Source organism: Lucilia cuprina, chromosome 6, assembly GCF_022045245.1.
Source record: "Lucilia cuprina isolate Lc7/37 chromosome 6, ASM2204524v1, whole genome shotgun sequence".
NCBI classification, from domain to species: Eukaryota; Metazoa; Arthropoda; class Insecta; order Diptera; family Calliphoridae; genus Lucilia; species Lucilia cuprina.
Genome location: NC_060954.1, coordinates 31,437,215 through 31,463,664, shown reverse-complemented (window position 1 = coordinate 31,463,664; position 26,450 = coordinate 31,437,215). Strand labels below are relative to the sequence as shown.

The 26,450-nt window shown below is 27.1% G+C and overlaps 2 protein-coding genes across 4 annotated transcripts in view; one reads left to right on the top strand and one right to left on the bottom strand.

The window, feature by feature from the left end:
* The first annotated feature begins 9,763 nt into the window (after nt 1–9,763).
* LOC111675352 (TRPL translocation defect protein 14) overlaps nt 9,764–26,450 on the top strand; it is a 28,428-nt gene continuing 11,741 nt past the window's right edge. Inside the window, exons 1-5 of one of the 3 annotated variants that reach the window (XR_002762509.2) lie at nt 9,764–10,491; nt 13,324–13,391; nt 15,192–15,229; nt 15,341–15,378; nt 17,355–17,486. Coding sequence is in view for 2 of the 3 variants with exons in the window: in XM_023436100.2 (XP_023291868.2) it covers nt 10,323–10,491; nt 13,324–13,391; nt 15,192–15,229; nt 15,341–15,378; nt 17,355–17,486 (445 nt within the window). In the remaining variant the exon portion in view is untranslated. The remainder of the gene's footprint in view (nt 10,492–13,323; nt 13,392–15,191; nt 15,230–15,340; nt 15,379–17,354; nt 17,487–26,450) is intronic. The other 2 variants (XM_023436100.2, XM_023436101.2) reach the window with 2 other exon arrangements.
* Nucleotides 23,363–24,743, bottom strand: LOC124420558 (SPARC-like). Its single transcript, XM_046953832.1, has 4 exons — nt 24,553–24,743; nt 24,406–24,487; nt 23,675–24,285; nt 23,363–23,577 (listed from the first exon to the last, which is right to left on the bottom strand). The coding sequence occupies exons 1-4, from the start codon at nt 24,703–24,705 to the stop codon at nt 23,518–23,520; spliced, it is 906 nt and encodes a 301-aa protein (XP_046809788.1). The 5' UTR covers nt 24,706–24,743; the 3' UTR covers nt 23,363–23,517.

The following is a 26,450-nucleotide window of genomic DNA, read 5'->3' as shown; positions in this document are numbered from 1 at the left end:
ACGCACAATATTTCAAACAAAGAATCGCCCAAATAATAGAAAAAAAAAACTTATTTTGAAATTTCTAAAAGTGCCTTTAAAAATTTTTATAAAAAGCTGAATTTAAATAATTAATATTGGCTTCTTTGTCGACTGTTTTTTTTTTCTTTTTTTATTTTCTCTTTTAGTAATTTTTCTTAAAACGTATAAAAATCGACCAGCTGATAGTCTATGAACGTATCGTATGGGGGCTGTCATTTTGACATTATATCTTTACCTTATTTGCCTTGGTTAGCGTTATTGTTGTATTTATTGGATTCTCCCAAACACGTTTCTAGTTTTACAAATTTATTTCTCTTGCAATGATAATAATAAAAATAGAAACTATTGACAATGTCTTTGATAATTTATCTCCACGTCGTTCAACTCAATGACCTTCATAATTTAGCACTTGATTCTTTTAACTCTTGTATTAATTAGCACCAATTATCATTATTTTTATAAAATTTCCAAAAAGAAAAACTAGTATTAAAATTAATTGAAAAATTCTCAAAGTAAATTTTGTTTTTTCTGTAAACAAAGCAAAACACGTCACTTGTCTATTACAGCTGAAAATAAAGTGAAATGGAGAAAACAAAAAATACGAATGAATAATAAGAAAATATCACACAAAGAACTTTCCTCGTCCGAATAGGGTTTTATATGTCGTGTTTCAAATAATCGAACAATCGACTCTTGTCAAAAAGTCGGTAAGTCGACTATCTTGTAGAAAAAAATGAGGAAAAGTTGATTTAATATATATATAAATAATATGGGCATTTCCACCGAAAAGTCCACCGTGGCTCAAAAACTAAAGGTCATAAAAAATAAAATTTCAACTAATATTTTTATAAAAAAAGATTCAAATTTTATTATATTAAAGATTCCAAAGCTTTTCACGATGATGAGAAATCGGAGTTAAAAGTTACAATAATATTTCAGGCATATTTTTCTACCTTTAGTAGCATTTGCTTTTAATAGTTTTTATTATTTTAAAGGCTAATATTTAAATGGACTTTTATCGGAAAACAATAATAGTTATCTTAAAACATACAAATATAAAAAGATAAAGATACATTCAGAAGTATTCAAAACTTTGAATCTAAATCAAGTTTAGTATATGGAAATCAATTTAAAAGAAAAAAATAATTCTAAGCGGGGTTATTTTTTATAGAATTTCAAAGTCTGTCACGTCACATTACATAAATTTTCTCAAGTGCAACCTTCGAATTGTGAAATATTGTTATTTAAAAAGTTGTGATATTTATCTGAAAATACCAAGCATCTCGTAAACAAATATCATTTTATTTAAATAATGGCATAATTGGTATGTATACAAATATGTTATTTATGAAAAAAATTGTTTCTATTAAATGTTAACATATTAAACAATATTGTTTTATATTTCAAACATTTCTTAACAAAAAAATAAAAATATATTTAAAATATTTTAAGTCAAGGCTTCTACATATTGTTTGATAAAATAAAAATAAAATTATTCATACAATTTAGGAACTTATTCTTAAATATTATTAACAGTTCATAACATTTATGTTGATACTTTTTTCTGTGTTATCATGTAGATAATGAGATTAATTAAAAAAAATCTGTTCCGGAACGCTTTCTACAACAAAACCCATATGAGGTATTTACCCGTCCGGCGGCTACTACATTATGGCCAAATATTGAAAATTACTCCGCCGGAGTAGAATTTTCTATTCGCAACAAATATTCATTCATTTATAATATAATATTTTCATGAATATGTACTTCTTTCACATAAAATTAAGTATTACTTAAGGCACTTACTTAAATTTTGCAAATTAAGCTGCCGGAATAGAATTTTTCGTTTGAAACAAACATTATTCAATTCAGAATATATTTTCCTTACAAATTTTATTTTTTATTATAATATAAACATTTTACAAAAATTTTTCATCAAATGAATTCGCCGTACTTATGGTTTTTGACATTTATGAAAACCAAAAGCAAAAACAAAATACATGGGAAATGTTGTCTGAGTTCGCCTTGGAATATATTTTCGCCAGATGTCATTGTGTTGTAAAATATGTTTAGAATTTTGTATGTTAATTTTTTTATTTATTATTATGTTGTGAATAAAATTTATATACATAATGGTGATGACATTTTGAAAAACACAGCATTCCTTGGAATGAATTTTGAAAATATATTTGTGTGAAAAACTTGTAGGTGTAACTGCGGGCGTAATTTTTAGGCATTATTGCTCATACTTAAGTATTAAAATAATGTAAGTATAATATAAAATTATATTTTCAAATAGCTACATTTTCTGCCACTAGATGTCGCTAATGTACATTTGAAACGATAAATAATTATATGAAGTATTTTCTTTATTATACCACCATTATGGTGAGTTGAACAAAATTGTAAGGAATTATTATACAAGTATAGGAACCCAAACTACGTAATTTTATTAAAGGTATTTTCAGACTACAATACTGAGTATTAATACATTTCAAAATAAAAATATTATAGAATTTGGTCGGTATATCAAAAAATCTGTAAGAAAAATACATAAATATTTCGGACATACTCTTTATCAATTCTTACCTTTATAAATTCAACTGTGTTCTTAAATTTTTCGTTTATGTTTAATTTATTTTACTTGCCTGTTTATTTTTTTCAGATGAAAATTGTTTCTAACGTTTCTTTTTTTAATTACAACTTTGATACATATGAAAAATTAGAAATTTTTGAAATTTTTCAAAAACTTTAAAATACGGTCGGTATGTCATAAAAATCAGAAGTATTTTTTGTCATAATCAATCCAATTGTATTTAGACTACGAAATTGTATTATACTACATGATTTTCTGACAAGTATTAATATTCAGTATTGTAGTCTGAAAATACCTTAAAGAGCATAAAAACCTTCCATTATAAGTTCAATGCTCCATCTGCGATGAAAAATCATAAAAAAATATTGGGTAGTTAAAAAACATATTTTTTATGATTTCGGTTCTTCAAATAATTTCCGAACTTTTGGATAAGAAAATGCAGTTATAAAATGTATCATTAAAATATTTTTTTAAATTGAACAAGTTAGGAGGATACATTCGACTTTGCCGAATTTTAAATACCGTCCTAGGTGGACGGTATTTAAATGATTTCGTTAATTATGCTGGATATATTCAATATAATTGTTAAATTGACTCCTTGAACTATGATATGGAATAAAACTATGATGTTTGTTCAGTGGTGTGTGTGTAAAACATTTATGGAAATTGAGAACTTTTCTAAAGGGTTTTAAATTTATTGGTGAATAGCATAAATCAAATTACAAGGAGAAATTTAAATATTTTGTGTGCAGACAATAATTATTTGCTTATATTGATAATAATTAAGTCAAAACATATTCGGTGTAATTAATGAAATTCCAAATAGCCATAGATGATGAAAAGTATGCAAATATTTAATTATATTTATTTGCAGAATGTAACTTCAAGATACAGATTAACTTATGGAGATAACAATCTTGCCGCGATGAGGTGGCTTAGTGTTGGCACTATCCCGTTACACTACTATCAAACTTATTAATTAATTAACAAAATAGAACAAAAATTTATTTATTTACATTTTTTATATATATTGTTTTTCTTTAAATAAAATGAATTTAACAAACAAATAACGAAACAACGAACTTTCTTCAAAAGTGAAAAAATACAATTTGGCCACTGATGGCCTCTAAGTGACCATATCCCAAAGATACTCTATAATCTTCTCAAATAACATCTCATTTTCACCAAATAAGGATATGATTTTTGCAAATTGCAATTGAAAAATACTTAACACTCTTCCTTTTAACAATAAAACAATAAATTCCAAAAATAATTAAAAAATAATTTGAAAAACCCAATGAAATTAACCGGAATTCTCAATATGCAAAATACTTTATTGACACGAAAAAAATAATAAAATGCAACAACAAATGCACCAAAATTTGTATTTTAATATTTTTTCTAATTTTTCCCATTTTACACAAATTCTATTTTTAATTGGAAAACATATATATACTTTTTACCTGTTTTTCCGAATTTTATTTACGAACAAATATATTTTTTTTTAATATATCTCAAAAATAAGTAAATTTGTTTATCACATTTTGAATTTATGTGCTATGAGACACGTTAATGGTATGAGGAATTTGCAATAACTTTAACAATTTTTAAGATATTTTTGTGTTTTATATCTTTCTGAAATGCTTATTCTGTGCACATTGCCATTCATTCACAATAAAGTTCAAAATTTATTACTAAATGGCCAAATTTGAGCAAAACCTGAAAAAATTAATATTTTTCACTTGGAAATTTCAGAGCCGTTGCGGCACCTGTTAACGTTATTCTAACAGCCTTAATTTTTGCATGACATAGTTTTACAAGCCATAGACAATCAAGGAGGTCAGTACCTTACGAAAAGCCAAATAATGTTGAAAAGAAACAAACACATAGATATCAGATACTATTATATCAAAGAAAAATACAATGCAAATGAAATACATTTGGAATATGTTCCAACAGACGATAATGCAGCTGATATTTTGACTGTGTTTAACAAATCAAAATCATTTATTGTACTTTAGTTTTTTATACTTGCACTTATTTTCAATGTAGATTTTCTATCGAATTAGGTTTTGAGAAATTTGTGTTATGTTGGAAAAAATATTTTTTCAGTTTTGTCAGAAATTTTCAACTAATAAATATTTATTTTAATAAATATAATTTATATAAAATACAAAAAGAAATATTATTAACAGTTATCAAGAAAAAAATTACATATTATACAGAATGTTTTGTTGATCAATTCATAATTTGTTTTAGCTCCCATACAAGGTTTACTTCTGAAAATCACCTAATACCACATAATTCATTATTAAGTAAAGCTTAATACAGTAAGTAATTCGATAAGCCAAACACGATAGGCGGCCTCAGATTAAAGCCACAAGACATATTCTTAATTTGTTTTGTTTTATTCCTTTCAATAAAGTCATCCTCATGTACATATTTTTTAACTTTTCCGCACTGACCAAAAACGCGGTATGCCCCATCCATGGGATAAATGTGCCAAGAGGATGGGGCAGATTTGTCATTAGTAAATTAAATTAAACATCAAAAAATTATTTATTTAGTTACTTAATTTTAAAATTTTTCTTAAAGGTTTATTATAATTTCTCTTGATGACAATATATTTCGTTTAAATTCTAAAAAATATATTAATGATATATTTACTTCTTACTTGCTATAATTTAATATATACTTTTAGTCTTAAAGAATAATTCTTATTGTAATGTCTTGGGATATACAATATTTTTTACCCTCTATTATAAATAAAAAAACCCACTCAACGATTTAAAAATACAACCACAATAGTTATTCAGATTAACAATATGTTACATTTGAGAGATGCCAAGCAAATTATTGCCAATTTCTATCTATCTATGAAAAATTTGAATTATCTAACAGTTTTCAGTATGTGGTACCAAGCCCCCCACTGAAATCCCGCCCGTTATTTTCTAAATGTTCACATGAATGTCAAAGATATTTATATAAGGATTCTAGCTCTAATAGTTTATATTTTCCTAGATAAACAATATTTTGTATTTTATTCATAGTCCCCATTAAAAGTTCGCTCGTTATACTCTAAATGTTTAGATGAATGTCAAAATTCTTCAAGTAAAATTTAATGATTCTATCTCTAACAGTTTCTAAGAATATTAAAGTTCTTCGTGCAAAATTGTAAGAATTAGTTGTATAAGTTGTATAAAATTCTTACTGTAAAAGTTTCCAATATAAACGAATTTTTGTATTAAATTTATATGGAAGGTGAAATTGGCAAACTTGCAATAATTTGCTTGGCAACTCTTATATGTAACACATTGGTAATCTGGGAAACTATTGTAGCTGCCGGTCCACACTAGGAAACTTTTTTTGGGAAACTTTTGATTTTGCGTGAGAGAGAAAGAGAAAGAATATCATTCATCTATTCGCGGTACAGTTTCACGTACACGGAAACTTGTTTTGTTTTGTTATTCTTCTCATTCGTACAACAACAAATCAATGCAATTAATACATAGTTTCTGAAACAAAAGTTTCAAAAGAGAATTAAGAAAAAGTTTCTCAACAAAAGTTTCCTAGTGTGGACCAGGTCTAGTTAGAATTTTCTAGAGGGTAAAATTAAAAATATTGTGTATCCCAAATAGAAATAATTTAACATAAAAAATATTTTTTTAAGTTTAAAAGTATTTATTAAATTTTAGCAAGTACCAAATATATAGATCAATAATGAATTATTTTTAAATTAAAATAAAATATATTGTCATCAAATGAAAGTATAATAAAGCTTTAAGAAGAATTGCACAATTTATAACTAAATAAATGTTTTTTTGATTATGTATTTAAAAAATTCAAAATCTAATAGAAAGTTGGGCTTTTCTAAATAATAAATTACCTGCTCAATAGCTTTGTATAAACATATAATTAAATCTTATCCAAATAAAAATTAGCTTATATCTTCCGTTCTTGACATTTTTCTTCAAAACAACTCAAATTATCTGTGGTTAAATTCAAGAAAAAAGTGACATCCTTAAATGGGCGACATTTTTTATTAAATATAAGGCAACTACATAAGCTGCCTTTTATGATGCAATGACAATTTTGGGACTTTTACAATATATTTCGATAATCCGATTTTTGTGCCCTCCAAAATTTTTCGAAATAAGATAGTTGGTGTATGATGCAATGGAATGCTAACCGTTTTATTATTTTTTTTTGTTTAGAATGATAAAAAATCTTTTTTTGTTCTATCCGAACATATTGATGCTTATATTTTTTGTGATAACATTAGTCCTATAAAGTTCCATCGAGATGAAATACTACAAAACTTTCCTCAAAAATACTCTAATTGTGCATTAACCGTTTAATTGCAAATCGCTGGCAAATATTTCTAATATAAAGTAAATTAAAAAATATTTTCAAAATCATTCTTTCTATTTTCGATATTTTTAAAATAAATTTTAATAAAAATTAAGTTTTAATATGGTAAATGGAACAGATAATTTTTTGTTTATTATTTTTTAAATAAAAATTAACAAAGTTTTAACATCATTTCTTTTGTTTGAAATTGAAATGTATCAAACATTTATCAAAACACAATAAAATAATTTAAATAAATTAAGTCTTTTTCAATAATATTTTTATTATATTTTAATTTGATAAATAATACGAAAATTTACCAAACAAAAAAATTTTAGGCCCTGTTCGGAAATGCATCACTGCGCTGCATACTTTGCGATGCTGATGCTGCAAATAAACTGATGCTGATACTGATCATAATTTCTGTAATGCATTTTCGAATGTACTGCGCATTCGATTCGAAATTTATCAAACCAAAATGGAAAAGGGTTTTAATTAAAACAAGTACGAAAGTATAGTCGGATGTGACCGTCCATATAATACCCTACACCAGTTATGAAAAATATGAACCAAGCCCGATAAAGTTTTGTGAATATATATATGTATTTTGGACATTCAAGTAATTTTCTGAAGGGGACTTTGTATGGGAGCTAGGGTCAAATAAGGCCCGATCTTTATGAAATTTGGCAAGGTCATCAAGGCTTGTATAAAACTTAGTTGTGCCGCTTTTTATAGATATACAGGAATATTTAACATAATTATGAGCTCAGAAGCCCTTTTCGGGGGGTTCTGTTGTATGGGGGCTAGGTGAAATAATGGACCGATTTTATTAATTTTTAATGTTCCCTTATAAGGGGGAACATAGACTAATCCTCATGAAATTTGGTAGGACGAAAGAGTTAAAAGGAAAACTTGTTTTGCTAAATTTCATTGCCATATATCTGCAATACTTTGGCTCTATTTCAGAACCTTTTTTATTTTCATTTTAAATGATTTCTGGTCGATCCGTGGTCAAACATAAAATAAATAAAAATTTAATTAATAAATAATTGTCGCAACTCAGACTAGAGACTAGTTTAGTCACTGGACTATAAACTAGACCAGACTTAAGATTAGACTATAGACTAGAATATAGGCATATTACACTTAATTTGGAAGTCTAGTCAATTGTTTAGACTATAGTATAGGCTATATTCTATTCAATAGTCTATTTTTGACAATAGTCTAGTGTATAGTATATTCTCTAGTCTTATCTATATTTTATTTAATAATCTAGTCTGTATTGATTGTTCAGCTCCACCACAATTTTCCTAGATATAATGAAAATGAAACAAAATATTTGATCTTTCTGTACTTATTTATATTTTACCTCGTAGATTTATAAAAGCAAAGTGCACGTAGTGCTTATGATGACGATCAGAAATGAGGCAATAAATATAATGGTTTACTAGTTAGAATCTTCCAACAAAGTTGCAAATAAAGCGGAGCTTAAAAATTTATTTGAAAAATAAAGTGAGGGAAAGAAATTTACAAAATAATCCCCTTTTATATTTCAATAGAATAACGGTAACGATATTTTATAGTTTTCGGTTCCGATATTTTAGCGTTATCGATATTTTGACTAATTTCGGTATCTATATTTTAGTGTTACCAGTATTTTGTCTCATTTATGTATCCGTATTTTATCAGTAACGTTACTAGTGTCGAAAAGGTATTTTAACGGTAACGATAACGGTTGCTAACCTTAAAAATTTGACATCAATGCATTACTTGGCTTTTTGGCACTTATCGTATAAGAATCGGTTATATAATTAGTAGAGTGATGATTTGTTTAAAAAAGTTACAATAAGACTGAAATTGGAGATTTAAAATGGTCGTTGAAAAAATCAAACTTTTTTGGCCATAGCTAAAATCAAGTTTGTGTTGTCTTATGAAGACAAAAACTAATATCCGAATAAATATAGATATGTGTTAAGTAACAAAATAGTTTTTTAGAATGTATCTAAAAAAAAAGTAAATTTATTTGTAGCATTTTGAATTTATGTGCTGTGAGCAACGTTAATGGTCTGGGAAATTTGTGATAACTTTTAAAATTTTTATTGTTATTGTTTTATATCTTGCGGAAATACTCACTCTGTGCACATTACGATTCCTTTAGCAAAAAGTAAAAAAATCGATATTTTCCCTTGAAAATGCAGTTGGAAACTTCAGAGCCTTTTTACGCCTGTTAACGTTATCCTATCAGCCTAATTTTTTGCATGGCATAGTTTTACATCCTAAAGATCCACTCTATAAGGGGCGGGTAAATTATTATAGAAGAACTCTAATATTTAGTATTTAAATTAATGTGTTATATTGATATTACCATCCCTGATTGACACGTTAGCATTAACAACCCTGTTTTTATTGTTTCTGACACTTGCTTTACAGATTTTCCTCTTATCAAAAAATGCAACACTGGGTTTATTTATCAGTTTTCCGCCAAGAATTAGTGCAAGGTTGTAACAGGTCGACAACAAAAAGTCAAGCCCAATAGGTGACAAAAATAGATGGCTGCTTTATATATTAATTAAAATAACTTCAAATGTAATATTAATTAAATTATTAATTACTAACTTATTGAATAAAGAATTAATTATTTTAATAATAGATACAAGAAAAGTAATATTGAAATTTAAAAAGAATTGAACAGCAACTTGAAACAAACAAGTAGAAATCGTTTGGTTGACTCTTGCCACCTTATAAAAATTCTTCCTTTTTTTCTTTAACATTTTTTAGAACTTTGCAAAAAGAAATTTATTCTTCTTTTAGAATTCGTTAAAGTAGTACATATTTTTTTAAGTCCGGAATCGAGAAATAGTGTCGCCACCAATGTCTCGCAGTGAAAAGATCTTTTGGATTTGTGATGAAAAATATCAGAAAACTTTTATTATAAAATGTTTTTATCACAGTTAAACAACTGACAAAAATAATTTGCAAAATTCGTTGTCGTTCACGTAACGAAATAATGCATCTGTGAGGAAAGTGTGTTAATAAATCTATATTTTTTGTTATTACATGTGCTCCATGTGGTATAATATTTTTTATTGTTTTGGCAAAGAAATTTAAAAAAAAAACAAAGTAAAAATTCAAATTCGTTGAAAATTTATGAAATACAAAATTTTTAAAGTTTAAGTAAAGTCAGAAATACGGAAAATCAATCCTACTTTCCTCTACGTAACATACTAACCTTAAAAACGAAAAAAACTCCCTTCGGAAGTAAACAATCATTACAACAAATAGATCTAAAAAGGAACATTTGCGGAATTATAAATTTTCAACATTTTTGGATCTGGTAATAATTACAATAACCACAATGGAAAAGTCTGCTGACAAACAAGATAAAGCTGAAAATCACGAACAAGATAAGAGTTCAAATGCTAAAGCAGAAGGAATTCCCGTAGAGGATATACCACGTCTCAAACTTAAGAAAATTAATAATGATCACCATGAGAAACGAGTGTATAGAATTGTACTTACTGGAGGTATGTTCTGTTATTTTTCTATTACATTTAATTTATTATTTGTTAATATCGACTACCTTGAGAGGGTTATATTTATATACCTACAGGCTAAGTAAGATAAATATGTACATATATTTGTGATTTCTACGTAAGTTTTTACTTAATTTTGTATTGTCAACACATTCGTCGTATAGATGTTGATATGTTTGTATTTTGTATACAGTATTACATCGTAGTCACTTGTTCGTGGTATTTTTCAATGTCAAGGTCGTTTCTTTTTCTTCCCTACTTGTTACTCTTTACACCCATTGTAATATGGCCTGTCGGTTGTTAGTTTTCTTGTACAATTTTGTTATTTTCATACTTAAAAATAATATTACAATAAATTCGTTCACCAATCGTGGGAGATTAAAATAATTTGGTGATTCAATAAGAAATGGGTTTAACTAAAATGCAAAATAAATGTACATATGTATATACATACACACCTAAATACATATGTACATACAAACATACATACATGTATACTTATATTCGCCAAATTGTTGCGCGTTCTTAAGAGATGCCAAACAATACAATTTGAGAAAAAAAATATTTTCGTTTATTCACATCTTAGTAATATATATAAAAACTTCGAGATGTGTATGGTAAAATACCGACATTTGCAAAATATACCTACATAATAAAAAGGAAAATAAAAAACTTAGGAAATATTTTACAATTTAAATTGATTTTGGTACATTATTTTAGCTATGTTGATATTTTGGCTTATTTTGGTATTGAATAAAAAGATAAATAAAGCATTTTAACTCAAAAATATCTAAATAAATTCATAAATCATCTTTAACCAAAAGCTAACTCTTGGTCACCAATCAATCTTTATTTCGGCATTACCTTATTAAAGCAGATCTAGTTACAATTATTTTACACTTACAAATTTAAATAATTTACACATGATCATCACTTTTGAAAATTTCCAATTTTTTGCAAAAAAAATATTTTGTATATACATACATACATACATACATACATACATACATACATACATACATACATACATACATACATACATACATACATACATACATACATACATATATAATGTATATACATACATTTCCATAATTGTTTCGCTCAAAGTCTAAAATTATTTATAATAATAGTATAAAATGGTAAAAACATTTCTATAAAAAATGTAATTAATAATCTTGATTTTACTATATATAACTTATCCCTAATAACACAATGTCTAGTTATTCTTTATCTTAAGGTTAAATTGACAGTTTTCATACAAAAAATATTTTAATCGGCAGAATAACTTTCGGTTAAACGAAAGTTATTCTGCCAGAGGAGGAGTTAACGTGACTTAAAGAAGTTTTTTTTAATTGAAATTTTGTATTTTTAAAAATGAAGATTTTTTGGTAACTAACGTAGAGAAATAAAAATCATTTTAAGAACATAACCTAATATTCAATTAATTATATATAGTGGTTAAAAATAGATGCAGATAAATATTTTGGATCTACAATATTTACAAAAAATAGTGGTTACGTCTTTTTCGTCAAATATATGTGTGAACGCACTTTTAATGTGTGTAATTTCTATTTGGATATGATAACATTTAAAAAACAATTTTCCTTTTTATTAATTTTTATTTTAACTACTGTAAGGCCCATTTTTATAGTAATGTAGTAATGGGATTTACAATATTAAGATAAATAAAATAAATTAAGAAAGAGCGTTACTTTCATGCACAGAAACCCTAAACTTGTCTCAAATAGTACCTTTTATTTTCCATAACACTATTAATAAATATTTAACATCTTAATGGTGTTAATGAGTGAAATACGTAGTTGATGCAAGAAATGTGAAGAGCACCATGTGATCAGTGTAAAAATGTAAAAACAATCTCTATAAAATTGTATACAAATGCATCTTAAAGATAATTTGTTTATAAAAATTAAAATACAATTCGTAATTAAAAGGTGTAAATTATTATAAATATTCGAATTTAGTATTACTTATTTTGTAAATCTCTAATAATTTCTTTAATTATAAAGCAAACAAATTTGTTAGTTCATTTTGTATTTAAAAAAAGTGTAATTTTTTAAAACAGTAATAGGCAAAAATAATCAAATAAAAGAACATAATTTAATGTTCCATACATATTAACTAAAAATAATAATTTTAATCCCAAATTAATGACTATGTTTTTTTTTGTTTGACAATATAAAGTATAAAAATTACCGCTTTTTTGTTGTTTATTAAAATAAATACTTTTTAAATACATGATTTAAAATGATGATGAATATTATTTCTATTAATATTTTTAAAAATCTTATTTATTTTTATTCTCACGTGTGGAGCAATGAAAACTGTCAATCACTATAGAATTGATCATTAAAAAAACAATATTTTGAAGTTATTGCCAGGAATAAATTTAAAATTTAAGTGGGGTAATTTCTTTAAAGTTTAAAAATAACAAAGTCCCCAGTGGTGGCAGTTCACATATAAATAATTTTTAAATACTATTTAAATTGAACTATAGGTGGCCAATTAGATCTATTTTTAATATTTATATTCATAAATCATTATTGTGGTAATATTAATATGCTCTTAAAATTAAAAAAAATAACTAATACAAATGTTTTTTCACTTTTCCCCCATTAAAACCAGCATTTATGTATATAGAAAAAGTGTGTAGTAAACCATTGTTAACTTTTAGCATAATTTTCCTTCCCATAACGCGAAAATAGCAATACCGAAATATGTCTAAATACCAATAACGCTAAAATATCATTATCGTTTTTTGATATTGACCGATTTTATTAAAAAAAACTTTTTAATTTTTAGGTCCTTGTGGTGGAAAAACAACTGGACAGTCACGTTTATGCACTTTTTTTGAAAATTTAGGATGGAAGGTAAGTTAGTAACTAACATTAGTATAATTTACTATTTTAAGAATTATTATTGGGTACAATTTTATGTTAAATAAAAAAACCGGACCACACATTAAAAAAAAACTTTTACCTGTATACAAAACGACCAGTCCAAATTTTTTAAAATGTGAAAATCAAATTTTCGGTTTAACAAGTTTATTTTTCAAATATTTTCTTGAATGCTATAGAAATAGTTTTAATTTATAGAATTAGAATCTCGTCTGTGAAGAGAGGAAAATGTTATTGTTGTAAAACAATGTCATAGTCCAATTTCTTATTATTCTTTGATATTTACCATGGAATTAGTCATGATACAACCATAGAAAAGCCTGCCTTGTTAAGTCAAACAAAAAAGAGAAAAACTTCAAAATCTTAAAATGAAAACCACGAAAAATACCATAAAATGATTCTTGAACTGCACACACACAGCATTCCACAGTTCTGTATCCTTTTTTAATTTATATTGGGTTTTCAATCTTTTTGATTCAAATTATTTAATTTTAATATCTTCATAACAAATTTTTTAATCATTTTTATTTGATGTTTTTCTTTATATTTTTTAATTTACTTTTTCATGACAATTCAAGGTATGTAAAATTGAAAACGTACTTTTCTACTGAGGCTGTGTGCCAAGCGGTAGCAAAGTTCTATGGTAAAATAAAATTTTCTTATGTTGGAAAATATTATCACTTTTGCTGTGCCAAACGAAGTATTTTTTGATTACATGAAATTTTGTCAATTTTCACTAATTTCACAAGAAAATCTACATTTATTTTAATAAGGAAACCCTTTTGCTGGTTTTTTATTATAAAAATGAATTTTTACAATCACAAATTTATTATAAACCAAATTAAAAAAAAATTATCTTTTGGATTTTCAAATTTTTCTTTTCATTTGGCAATAATTTATATAGCTCTATCTATCAAAATTTTACATTTTCAAGTAAATTGTTACCGATTGGCACACACTCTGATTCTACCTTTTATTGTTATATTATGGAATTAGTTTTTAAATTTTTTACAAAAGTTACTTTGGTAAATAAAGAAAAGAGTGAATATAATTCGATTATATTTTAAAGTTTTAAAATATAAACGTGTTAAATATTGTAAGGATTTAATGTGATTATTATATTCTTAATAAATCGATTTATGTATACATTTTATATTTGGTATCAAGTTATTCTCTGCCTTCTCCAAGGATACAATTTTAACTTTAGATATAAATTAGTTCGAAGATGTGTATAAATATACTTATGAATGTATATGAATTTAGTTCTTTTTGAAATAGAATAGTTATTTTTGAAATATCTTGTAGATTTGATAAAAAATTAACAGTCAAATTATAATTAAATTCTACATTCTTTTTGAATATTTTGGACCATTTAGAAAATCATCTTAATAATATTTATTTTCTAAAATAGGTTAGGTTATCGCAAGTAACCGTTTCGGCTTTACTTGGGTCAATGTTTATCCCTTTTTAATAATACCTGTAAGAAAAGAAATGGAGAAAAATAGGGAAGAGTGGAAAAGAGACAGTGGCATAAAAAATCTTACTCCTTTTTTCCAAAGTATGAACATTAACATTGTTTCTTAAGTCAGTTGCTAGGTTATGGTTATAAAATAAATAAAAAATAGTTTAGAATTTAAGTTGTCTTGTAAAAGCGCAGGATATTATTATTTTGGTAAAAAATGTATGTTTCAAATTGTCAAAAAATAATGTTACTTCATTTCAAATATTTCTTCCAATTAAACATTTTAATAAACATTATTTTTAAATTTTTAGGTATTTCGTGTGCCTGAAACTGCAACGGTTCTTCTTAGGTAAATATGCTGAAAATAAATTTATTTTGCTGTACACAACTTTTAAACGTTTTCATTGTACAAATTTACTATTGTTATTTATCATTCTATTCTTGTTCTTTTTTTGTTTAGTGGAGGAGTTAAATTTTCAGATCTTACAGAGAAAGAAGGTAATTTTTTATTATTGTATTTTAATATGAACAAATTTTGTAAGCAAAGACATGCAAACCAGAAATATACAATTAACTTAATATTTATTACTGTTTAAAAGTTTAATATATATAATTTAGGCCTTAATTCTAACATTCATTTTCTTTCTTTTCGTGTTATGTAAAGTGTATTTTGATGATATTTATTTGTTTGTTTGTTTTATTTGTGATATTTATCATTAAAATCCTAATGGGTAGTTTTTGAGAAAATTTAGTTTTTACTACAAATAAAGTATTTTCTATTATTTTTTGCCACCACTCTTTATTTATACTATCGTTTTTGCGCGTATCTGTATACATAATTACACCTATCAGTAAATATCAATGATAGTCAATCTAACTTTACACAACAATCAATACGATACAATTTTTAAATAACTTTTAATTACAAAGTAAATTTAGTAAATTAAAAGAGTACATAATAAATATTTAATTTTATAATTAGCATTGTCCGGTTCTCATTACTGTCCATAAATTTGGATCAAGTGTGTGGCTAAATGTAAGGATCTTAATGTCCTTTTAATATTAACGAAATCGGTTCAGCTAGATATATTTATATAAATTGATTGATTGATTCAAATTCGGATGAAGCTCATAGTTGATGTAGCTAAATTTTTATATAATCTAATCTTATTCTTAACAGCTGTAAAAATTCGACATTTGGATGCCAAAAATAATCCATAATAATGTAGAAACACAACAAAATCGGCAACGGCATTCCCATACAAATTTGACAATTAGCTGCGGTTGAACAGCACGTCAAGGAGCTAAAATTAATTTTAATCCAATTTTATGGGCTCAAAAAATTGCTACAATTTTGTAAAAAAAATGTAAAATTTAAACTGAAATACATATGTATTAACAAATCTTACAAGTAGAACAAATTGCTAAAATTTGATGGAAATGAAAAAATTGTTAGAAAAATTTTACCGGTTCCGACTTTGTTGTGTTTCTATACTTATTTCAATGACACGCTTGATAAGTTGCTGATGCAGTTGGCCAATAATATCGGGTCATTCCGGTACGTAGAACTGGCTGTTGGGGAATGACACTCTTGTGTAAATTTTATTTTTTTTTACCAAAATTTTTGGTACTTCGAATATGATATTTTTAGTGTCTTTTCTCACTTTTAACTGGAATTTTACTTGTAAGGAAATACTTGGCTAATAAAAGAGATAAATATTATATATGATTTTTAGATGTGATGTTTCCCAAATATTTTTATCTTAGCAGGATAAAATTTAAGATATTTCCATTTTTTTGAAGCGAAAATAATAATTAATTCCAAAAAAGGTTACTTTCTGTGCAGTGCACAAAAATAACGATCTTGATATTTGAGTTGTGAAGTATATTCGATGGTAATTCGAATAATTATTACCCTTGTTATGAATGAATTGAATTATCTTCTAAACGCGCTTTTGGTGTCAAAAGTGTAAATATGTTTGTATGCTTATGTATGTAGTAGTCGAAAGTTAATTACAAAGCTAAAGAATGATTTGGCAATTTACGCAGATTGTATGATATTCACTCAAATGTACACGCGATCTATTGTTTTTAAAGAAAAATAATCGTTCTTTTTTTGAGAAAATATAATAAAGCAAACCTAAACTTTATTTAGTTATTTTAAATGACGAAAATATGTACATATGTGTATGTATATTACACACACATATGATCATACAGTACATGTCAAAATATTTTTGTTTGATAATAAAAGACTCGTGTGTTAGTGCGTACTTTTTCTTTTTTTGCATTAGCATTAAAACAAAACAAAAGAAAAAAGTAAATAAATTTCTTGTCACATGTTTTGTATATAAACAAATACGTATGAATGTAGGTACGTCAAGTTTGTCTATTGATGCACATACAAACATTTTTATTATTATTTGTGTTTATTTTAAACTTAATGGTAAATACTCTTATGTACGTGTATTCAGCACCTCCAACACCAACCACATTTAAGTATAAAAATCTTCCCTTTGCCGCTCCGGAACATAGTCTTATCGATTTGACCGCATCCTGTCCACGTTGTTTGGCGAATGCTGCCTCTAAGCCCAATGGCAGCGAAGGTGAGTGTGTGTATACGCTCTCTTTTTTCAAGAATGACCTTTTTAATTGACATTATTCGCATTATTCTTTTAAAACTATTCAATTACATAATACAAATGTTTTTGAATTTTAACATTTTAATTCCATTTTTCATTATTGGGTATTTTTTTTTGTCCAAAGTTTCAGCTCATTTTGTAACACCATCATTTGCCATTGCTTAAAATAGCTTCAGATAAAAATAATTCAAATACTAAACTTCTGGTTATATTTTAAATTGTGTTAAATATCATACTTATACATAAATCTAACACTTATTTTCATACATTTTTTGTAATGTTTAATGTTGCTTCTGCATATAAAATTTAAAAACTACCGGTATGTTGGTAGCTCCCTTTTAGTATTTATGTAATACCTCTTCTAAATTATTGGAGTTAAAGAGGTAAACAAGTTTTTAAATATGTATCTAAAGAATAATGTTTCATTAAACATTTCTAATTTACATATAGATAGCACATAGATATTTATACATATATATTTAAATGAAACTGCTCGTGTTGAATGTATACATATCTATAACTTAAAAAATACAAAAAACTTTATGTCTTCAATTTCAAAAGTTAGTGTGTATGATATTATGATGTATATTTCTAGTTAAGTGTAATCCAATTAATAGCAAATTTCTGATTTAAACACCAATTTATAATTAGATTAATTAAAATATAAATAAGTTACTCCGGTAGGTTAGTGGTCAGTGTTCTAGTCTAGTAGATCGGAGGTGGTAGGTTCGACACAACTGAGGCATTGTGTAAATTTACAATAATGAAATTAAAATCAAGAATTTCGAAAAATTATAAAACCATTTGTGGTAATGATCGATATATTTTCGAATTTGATTAAACTTGACATACACATTCTTTGTATAAATACGAAGATAAAAGTTCTTCAAAATTTTCAAATTCATTACGGTTTAGATTTTATCAAGGTTCAAAGCATTAAATTTGACATTGTATTCTCTAAACTATTTATCCGATTTAGTCGTCCCTAGTTAAAGCCTATCCCCCATATGCATAAATTCTTAGTTGATGGTTTATTGTAGGAATTTTGTATGGAAATTGTGCATAATAAAGCTAAAATAAGCGATTAATATCTTTATAAATACGTGGGTATTTAACAAACCTTTTCTCAAAATATTATAAGTAATTTGAAAACAAGAATAATTATATCAAAAAATTTCATCGAGTCAAAGATATTTCGTATTTACATGAAGAACGTATGTACCGAATTTCATCGAAATCGGAGAGGGTCATGTTCAAAATCCTTATTTTTGTTCGAAATTTCCAGGGGCTTTTAAAAGTCACCAAGAGAGATATTAGAGTTTAAAGGATACGGAAAATTTGGAAAAGGAGCCTTATGACAGATTTGTTTAATTATTATGAATTGTTGCCTTACAAAGAAGTTGAAAAAAGGAAATATAGCTTTTTTGAAATAATTTTAGCTATGTACATACATATACATTTGTAGTTTCGTATATCAAAAACAATAGATTTTCTTTATATGTTAGATAAAATATATATTTTTTTGTAAAATTGCGTCATATGTATTTATTTAATTGGTGTAATGGCTATTCAAGTAAGCTAATTGAATTAAAAGCGACATAGACGTCCAAAGAAAAAATTCAATAAATTGATTTTGTACAGCAAAATATATTTTTCCATAACAAACGCTTCTATGCATTATTACATTTTTTCATATTTAGAGGAAGTCGTTTTTAGAGGAAGACAATAATATTTGAAATTAAAAACTGGATTGTTCTTTTGTTTGTCACAACAAAACAGTTGTCATATTATATAAGTATTTACATACATTAGACCGACTAAGGGCGGGTTTCTTACTCCTCAGTTAAACTAGGCTTAACTAGCTGTTAGATTAAACTCCGAAAAAATTTAGGCGGACTTTAACTGATTATTGTGTTTTTCAGATTTCGATTTAAGTTCACTTTAACATTGTTAGTATTGCCAACTTTTCACTCAAAAACATAAACAATGAACAGCTGTTTTTTGCAAACAATACTTTTGCAAAATGGAAAATTTTGGAAAAATGTTAAATAAACTTTAAAAACAATAATAAATAAAACAAAACAAATCAGAAAATTGCAATTTACTAAAAATATAAAGTTTTTGTTCTTCCGAAATCATTGTTTTATTGTTTTTGTTAATTGTGTTTTATCACTTATAACTTAAGTTTAATTGGCCAATAACACTCAGTTAAACTAAGATAATATGTAACTTTACTGATAACTGAAAAACACGAAACATATATTAAACCAGGTTTAACCAAAGAATGAAGATTATCTTTATCAGAAAAACTCGGCCTAACTCTGTATGGGAAGCAAAAACGTGTTTTTGTTTTCCCTCTCAAAATTTACCCTGCTTTGTTTTATGGTGATTCCCAATATATTCTAAGTCTAGCGATGACCGTTCGTGAAGGTATTTTGGAAATGTTTTTTTAATTGTTGTTTTATATTGGAACAAAATATCCAATATGGACAACACTTAACCGAAAATGTTCAACAGTTAACCGAAAACATTTTGGGTAACATCATATTGCATATTGTCCCTTGCACATTTGCTCATACTACTATGCTTTGATTAATGATCAATTTTACCGATTTTAAAATTAGATTATAATTTTTGTTAATCGTTAAACACGTTTAAATTGAAAAATATTCCACATTGTACAACCAAATTAATGTCTTTCATAAAAAAACGTCGCTACATTGGTTAATCTTTCCGCATCATAAAGCCTTCATACTTAATACGCTAAAGCAAAAATCATGCATAATTCACAATCGGGCATATAATTTTACGGATCACATAATCAAGGGTATTCCTTTTATAAAAACATAACTTCACTACTTATTACATTTTACCTAATTTTAAACTTCTTAGGTTTTTTAAAAGTAAATAATGACTTTAAAATTTCTTGAGTTATCAGCGTAGACATGCTTTTACAAATTGACATTGAAGAAGTGTTTAAAATTAAATGCGTAACTAACAAGTATGGCAAAAAATGATATTAACTTTCATGTTGAAACTCATAAACGGCAAAAAAATAGGCTTATCTGAGTAATTGATAATGTGTGGTATGTGGACTTATTATGATTCAATTGTTTATTACAAAAGTACATACATATGAATGATTGTAAAATTGCGAACACAATCGTTTTCACGTGACTGCAAAATAAATCGAATTCTTATTTATTTTTTTGTTTATTTGTATGGCGATATGTTTCAGAAAATCAATTGGAAACATTTTCTTCAAATGCATGTATGTGTTCGTACGAGTCATTGTTTATTATAAATGAATTTACTACACTGTACAACAATATATTTCACAGATTAACCAAAGCAAATAAAAAGGAATATACAAAATTTATTTGGTAAAAACTAATAAAAAGTTTATAATTTTATAGCAGTTTATTGTTTTTATAGGAGATGCATAATAAATTTATAAGTTGTGCCACAATAAGGTACAATTCTCAATTTTATGTTCATACATATATGCTACTATATGCATCCCAATTCTGTTAAACATTTGTGAGAAGTGTTAGGTAAGGGATAGGCTTGCAGCAGTCATAGTTTAAAGAATGCACCTGGCAAAAATTTGTATATCCTCACGAATAACTTCGACATCCATGATAACATTTGGGTGATAAGTTGGCGGACTAGAAATAGGGGGCATGATACCTACCATATAAGGAACTTTGACATCCATGTGAACTTTTGAGTAAGAAAGTAGTGGACATGAGAGCTAAAATTCTCAAATTTTACACGATAGGAGAATGGCACATGTCATATAAATTTAATAAAAAAATTCGTATATTTGTTAAAACTGCGCACAAACTACATATGACAAAAGTCGCTAGATTTTTATTTCATACTGAAAAACCTATGAATTTTTTATTAGCGTGTCATTCGAGGGATGTTGTGGAATCTCCCATATGAAGTAGATGCAAAAGAACGTATATCTGGGAAACCATTAAAGCAAGAATCATAAAAAATCGTACCTGTGTTGTTTTGAGGGTAGTAAAGCACCCTGTGTGTAGCTAGTTATACATATATTTATACATACTAATTATATATTTTGTCAAAAATATAAATATATAATGATTGTTGCATAATTAACCTATTTACATGAGTAAACGCGGTATTTAGAAAGATGCTTGTACGATGGCTATGATAAAAGGATTATATAGTATACATTTGTGGATCAACGACATCTTGCTATTAATTAAGTAATTGAAAATAAAATAAACAAATACCCTAAAAATATGTTCATGGTTTAATGACCAGTAACGTTTAATACATTTAATACAACACTACATACATATTTGCCATCATTAATGCAAAACGATGCAAAATATATCGGTATAATACGGCGATTATTCCCGTTATGATAAAGGGTATTGTACCAGTATAATACCGGTACAAGTTTAAACGTTATTTATATTCAATTTAAAATGCTGACAAGTGCAAAATCAGTTTGTCTTAGTTGGCAAACCATAGCGAAGAACTAATTGTCGTGGGAACAAACGGTATTGGTTGCCAACCTTACTTAACATATTTTTCCGTATGTACCTACTAGTAAAATTAAATAAATGGGATTTTCAGTAGTAAATATATTTTTTTCTTTTCAAAATAACATTAAATTGTATGTGTATATACATTTTTAAAATTATTTGGTGTGCATCAAAATTTTGAACCTTTTTTTTTGGTTCCCATAGCTCCCATATAAGGCCCATTTACGATAACCAAGTAAACGCACGTATTTTAGTTCATATTTTATGGGTCTTTAAAGTAGGGCGTCTTGGGTATTTTTGTTCAAAATTAGAAATGTTGATGACTGAATAACTTTGGAACCAGTTGTCCGTATTTAACAAATTATATTTCGTTCGACAGGGGTATAACCCCAATTCAGAAATAAGAAAAGAAAACCATTTAAAAAATTTGTATGAAAACTAAGGAGTGAGATCGAAAAATTCTTAACATACATATATGTTTATAAAAAAGAAACCACTAAACTTACAGCTTTATTTTTTTTATTTGATTCAAATTATTATTATGACAAACGGAGAAAATTTCGATTCGAATTGAAATATAGAATAGGGGCCAGTTTTAGGATTAGGCCATAAAAGAAGTGCGGAAAAAGTTTAGAGTGTAGTTCGAAAAGTAGTTTAGATAGAAGTAGAGGAAATAAGTGCATTGATACAGTTTGGTGGTTTTGAAACCAATTGATGTTTTATTCTGGATAGATCTGCAAATCGTCAAATAATCGCTTTCAAAGTAAATCGAATAGAAGTAAATAGAATAGCACAGTAGCAAAGGAGATGTTCAATGGTTTTTTCCCATTTTTTTTGACATTTTACGATATGGCTTTGCAAAAACGAGTTATGACTTTTTTACCGACAATATTGAAAATATGGACTATTGTGTGTTTAATGCCCCAAAGTATACTGTGAAAAAGTGACTGATAAAAGTGTTATCAGGATGCACTAAATTACTTATCCCCGTATTCATAAAGATATTAATCGCTTATTTTAGTTTTATTACGCACATTTTCCATTCAAAAATAAATAAAAAAATTCCTAAAATAAACCATCAATAACTTTATTAGGCATTTATGAATATGGAGGTTAATATATAATAACTGTTACACAACTAAATGCATTTTATTTGAAATATTCCTGATATATACTGAAATATGAGCTCGATAGTTTTAAATAAAATATCCGAAATTTTTCTAATTTAAAAAAATTTTTTATTTTGTTCTATGATGGTTCACAAATAATTTTGTTACGTTACTTTCCTGTTAAAAAAATTAAGACCAACAGCAGTTATTACAATTCTATTTTATTAAAAAAAAATATTACAAAATATTTTTGGCATTAAAAATTACATACGGAAATTGTATATATAGTAGTAGTACAAAAAAAACAACAAAGAGATGTGTTTCATAAATTGTGATTGAACAACTTCCGTTGCGATGACGAAATTAACCCAACAAATGAGGCACAGTTTTTTGTATATCATCACAGCGTTCATTAAGGTCAGACTGTGATAAGAAAAAGAGAATATAAGAAAGAAAAGGCAAATTAAAGATTATTGTATAAAACTTAAAAACGGAGAAAGAAAAAAAAAACAACACTTACAGCATCTAAGCCTAGACAAGCGCCCCATTCAATCAATGTGATACGATGGTCATTATTCGAGTCACACGATTCCAAGAAGGGAGCAATACAATGTTCCAAACTAACCAAAGGAGCACGAATAGGGAAAAGTTCGTGACGTGAGACGGAACGATCAGTGTCACCATCCAAATCACACCATTTCCAAACGGCAGCATTGGCCCAACGACGGGTCATATTGGTTTCAGCTTCCAATTCCATTTGCATGTAATGTTCGGTAAGTTCATCACGTTCGGCCAAATCACGCATAACGTTGAAAAGCCAGTCACGCATACGGCGGGGGAAATCTTTCATTTCCTCTTCGGTACAATCCTTTTGGGCATGACACTCACCGTAGTAGTCAATGTGCAAATGGCTATTGTCGGGATTAAGGCAACCAGGAGCTTTGGTGTCGCACAAACAACGTTGTTGATATACGGAACAATCAGAAGACCAAGTTTCATTTTTATTGGTGCAAACGCGACGACGAACATCAGATTCCTCTGGACATTCGGGAATACAAACACATTTAGCCTCAACGCCTTCGAGTTGGCAAACACGACCAGCACCACAGTGCATTTTCTCGCAGGGATCAACTAAAGTCATTAATATACAGATTAGAAAATATATCCTTTTTCACTTTATAACAAGTTACAAAACTTTTCGAAAGATTTAAGTGGATTCAAATTATATATATTTTTTTCAATAAAACTTACTTTCAATAACGGGATTGGTCAATTGATTAGTTTCAGCCACAAATTTAGTAGCAATTTCATTTTCACGTTCAATATCTCTATTCTACAAATTAAAATTTAATTATTTGATAAATAGCTTTGGATTACATATGAAATATCTATACTTACAAGATTCTTTTCCTCCAATTGTCTCAAGAGTTCTTCATCACTTTCATCCAAATCGAACAGATCCAAATCATCTAAATCACTGATGTCTTCTTCTTCAGCTTTAATATGAGCAAAGGCCAACAGGCCAACGAGCATCAGCAGAGCCCACTTCATGGTTCTAAAATTCAAATCGTTTTAAATGTTTAAATTATATTGGTTTTTTGATTTAGTCTAAAATATTAAAAGAAACGCTAAAAATTAAATATAATAATGTCTTTGTAGATGGTGATAAGAGTCGGCTCTCTTCTCTATTTTATCGCTCATTCTCAGGGCACTCTGATTTTTCATAAATACATGTACATACATAAGCTACATTCATATAAAAAAAATACTAACTTGTGATGGCTTTAAATGAATGAACTACATATTTTTAAAACTGATAATTTTGGGAAAAACTTTAAGAGGCGTTTTTAATTGTGAAGATTTTTAATTAAGATTAATTTTTTAACGTTTTTTACATTTTTTACTTTTTAATTATTACTTATAGTGAATTTATACTTCAAGAGCGAGTGAAAACAAACCACTTTTAGATTCTCGAACCGTTCCCACCACAATTGGATATCTGCTCCGGAACGACCCGATTTTTAATCCGTTAAAGATTGTCAATTCAGCAACAGCTGTACCAACCGGACGTTTTTTCACCAGGGAAGAACATCCAGTTACAGTCAACCTGTTACAGCCAACAACAAATTCTTGAACAACAATCTTGGAACTGGAACTTCTGGAAACCATCCCTCGGTACATTGTTTGGTTTCTAAAATATTTCTATAAAGTTTTCAAGGCACTATTTGTTTCAAAAATGTAACAAATTTAAACTTAATTTTTCTTACATACAACTGAAGTAGAAAAGGTATGTATGGGGACATATCTAGAATTGCTATTTCAGTAAGTTATATAATATAATAGATTCATTTTAGATTTCTGATCATTGATGAAAATAATCCATGCTTATGAAAAACATTTCGTAACATTTTTTAGTAATCCGGTATATGCTGGAATTTGAGCGATTTGAAATCGACTGTTTTGAAAAGGTGTGATGAATTTCGATCTAGAAATATAAAAAAAAACAAAAAATCGTTTTTGACGATTTCAAATCGATTCGATTTTTAAAATTAATTTCATCACACACCTGCACTGAAAATAATCCATGCTCAACTTTACGTAAAAAATTTCCGTAACTTCTATTTTCGTAATATTTACAAAAATTATACACGAAGTATAATACGAAATATTATTTAATAAAACCCTTTTCTAAGGAGTGAGATCGAAAAATTCTTAACATACATATATGTTTATAAAAAAGAAACCACTAAACTTACAGCTTTATTTTTTTTATTTGATTCAAAATAATATTACTATTTACAAAAAAAAAATATTTTTATAGTTTTAATCACTATTGATGAAATTTTGAACCCTTTTCGGAAACCCTTCCATTAACGTTTTTATAGTGCTTTCTGTCACTTTGCTCGAACATGTAGTCCATCTCCATTTAAAATCTACCACACTTTTGGACACCTTTTTTGTACTCTTCAATTCTCTTTTAACAAGAGCCCAATATCTCTCCACTGGCCTTAGCTCCGGGCAGTTTGGAGGATTTGCCTCTCTTGGTACAAATACCACATTATTGTTCTTGTACCACTCAAGGGCTTGTTTACCATAGTGACAGGATGCCAAGTCAGGCCAAAAATAAGTGGACACATTATGAAGTCTTATGAATGGAAGCAGCCTTTTTTGTAAACATTCCTTGATGTAAATTTCGGTATTTATAGAGCCCGTTGTAACAAATGATTGGCTTCTTTTGCCGCAACTGCATATTGCTTGCCATACCAAGAACTTTCTGGGAAATTTTGTCTGCTTTT